General features: G+C 36.7%; 1 protein-coding gene across 1 annotated transcript; it reads right to left on the bottom strand.

The window, feature by feature from the left end:
• Positions 1 to 1701: 1701 nt before the first annotated feature.
• Positions 1702 to 2658, bottom strand: LOC133670520 (NDR1/HIN1-like protein 6). The gene has a single exon (XM_062091030.1). The coding sequence runs from the start codon at positions 2578 to 2580 to the stop codon at positions 1792 to 1794; it is 789 nt and encodes a 262-aa protein (XP_061947014.1). The 5' UTR covers positions 2581 to 2658; the 3' UTR covers positions 1702 to 1791.

The raw sequence follows: 2658 nt of genomic DNA, 5'->3' as shown, positions 1-2658 counted from the left end.
TACGATAGATTTGGCAACAAGGAGTGTAATTTCTACGACCCTTACCATGACCAACATTAAATATTCCTTTTCCATATAATTTTCGATTCCCTCCATTACAAAATGTATTGGAGGTGCCTTTAATGGCAGTGCAATCAGTTGATGAAGCAACATATGCTTTAAGAGATTTTTGAAATATTTATACGCTTTCAGCCTTTGAAACAAGATCATAAAGAAATGACAGAGAGGAAATAGAGAGCCGAGTGGTGGAGAAACATGTATCATAAAAAAATGACAGAGAAGAAATAGAGAGCTGAGTGGTGGAGAAACAAGCAAGCTCAAGACCAAGACCATGAAAGTACTAGTGGACCTTGTCAGTGTCATTAGCAGGACGACCCATGACAGCTAGTTGATCACATAATGCCTTAAGAGAGTACTAAGTAACACTGTGAATACCTCGTTTCAAAAGTTGCAGGTCATCCTTGAGACGAATTCATGAATCTTCGATATATGGCTAAAAGCAAACTTCAACGTAGTCCAAACAATATGCGAGGTAAAGAGATCAATAATCTCAACCATGGCTTCCTTTATGAGAGAGGAAAAAAAAAGAATAAGAAGGAGCTGATCTTCAGATTTCCAAACAATATGCTTGGGATTTGAAACTATAAAAGAATAAGAGGTGATGATTTCTAGAGGCTCAGACAGAGAGCCATTAATACAGTCAAGAAGGTTTTAAGAATTGAGCAGCAGAAAAACTTGGTTACGCTAGAGAAGATAATTGGAAGAGGAAAGCTTGATAGTAATCATACATAACATTGTTTGAAGAGGAAGAGAAGAGCTTGGAGCATTGGAAGTCATTGGGTCGATGAAGTTTAATCCAAGAATGCTTTGATACCATGAAAAGGTTCGATGGAGTTTAATCCAAGAATGCTTTTATACCATGAAAAAGGTTTATAAAACCTGTAAAAGAATCAATTCAACTCAACTTAAGATGTTAGATGAAGTCTCATTATATGATTTATATTACTTTCTAATACACCTTTTCAAGTGAAAGCCCTTTGAGCTTGAAACTTGTATAGACCTACACTACCTTGTACTTTATTTTTATTAAATAAAAGAGGATAATGAGATTTGAACTCGTGACTATTTGGTCATCAAGACTTTGGTACCATGTCAAAAAATCAATTCAACCCAATAGTTTAAGCTATTAAGTGAAATCCTATGATATAATTTATATTATTTTCTAATAAATCCATTATATTTTACAGTGGTGGTGGTGGTGATGTTTTTTATTTATAAGAAAGTACAATATACATATATGGTAGAATGTACCATTGTACAATACACATAACCGCCCATACTCTTTTTCTTCTAACTGGTCCATGGCCTTCACGGTTTTTATTATCGGTTTGATAAATCGTATTTTACTAATAATTTCACTGTTTGATTAAATAGAAGAAACGGAGATATAGTTGGAACCAGTCTCTCGAAACATTAACACAACAATAAAGCATCTAGCATCTATATCTTGTCATATGATAGCTAAAATCTGATTTGGTTTGATCGGTTGAAAAGATGTTTTTAGCATAGTGATTTGATATCTGTCAGTAAGCATGCAGTGGGCCTGCATTTCCATTCAACAATTTTCTACTTTCCCAACATAACTGTATATATTCTTAATCACTGATTTTTTTTTTTAAAATGTAAATATAGAAAAAAAAAAAAACCAATAGCATCTGGGATATGAGTGAGAGCTAAATGGGGAGAAATGAAAAGAAAAAAACAGGCCTAATGCAATACGTGGCATGGAACTCAAAGCTTTAATTTAAACCTGCAATTGCTAGCTTTGATGCTGATTAGATTGTTGGTAGATAAGCTATCTACCACCAACAAACAATCCCCCAAGATCGTCACCTTCCTCAGCTTCAACCTACCAAGTTTGATAGAAACTGGTGCATCAACTTTAAGATCTAATGGAATACGTCCTGTTTGTTGTTGCTCTTGCAATGCCCTCAATAAAGTGCTTCCGTACTGTGTTTGCCCCGTTAAGCTCACATCCAGTTTTGTTATATTCTGGTGACCTTGGTAGAATTTTGGTATTGAACCTGCACAGAGCTTAGTGTTTGTGTACCATACACTCAAGAGCCCACCATTCTCGTAGTAAATTCCAATTTTCTTGTTGGGGTTATTGGCTGTGATCTTCACATCAAATTTAGCATATAGGGACATATCAAAGTTGAGCCTCAGGTCACTTATTCTCAAACTATCAACGGAGTAGTTGGGAATTTTTGGTTTGAAGACCAGGTAAAGAATGCCGGCAGTGGCTCCGACAATAACTAATAGGAGGACAAGTAGACCTACGGTCCAACATACGCACTTGCAACAACAGCTTCTTGTTTTTTGTGGTTTACTAGACTGCACAGCTGCTGGCATGGTGCGTAATGGCAGTGGAGGTTGCTGCTGACTCTGACTCGAACTACCCTTTTCGGATGTTGCCAAGCCTCGAGACATCAACGGTGCTGTTGGTGGTGGTGCTTCAACATCTACTGCTGGATGAATTTTCGGCTTATCTCCCATCATCTGCGTTCTTGTTTTTTCCATATCTAAACTTAAATGGAGACTTGGAGTTTGTTCTCAATGGTGCTTTCTTCTTTCCTTTAAACCAGTTGTTGCACCTCA

Source organism: Populus nigra, chromosome 13 (assembly GCF_951802175.1).
Source record: "Populus nigra chromosome 13, ddPopNigr1.1, whole genome shotgun sequence".
Lineage (NCBI taxonomy): Eukaryota > Viridiplantae > Streptophyta > Magnoliopsida > Malpighiales > Salicaceae > Populus > Populus nigra.
Note: the sequence above shows the minus strand (reverse complement) of the source record. Positions and strands in the feature narration are given on the sequence as shown.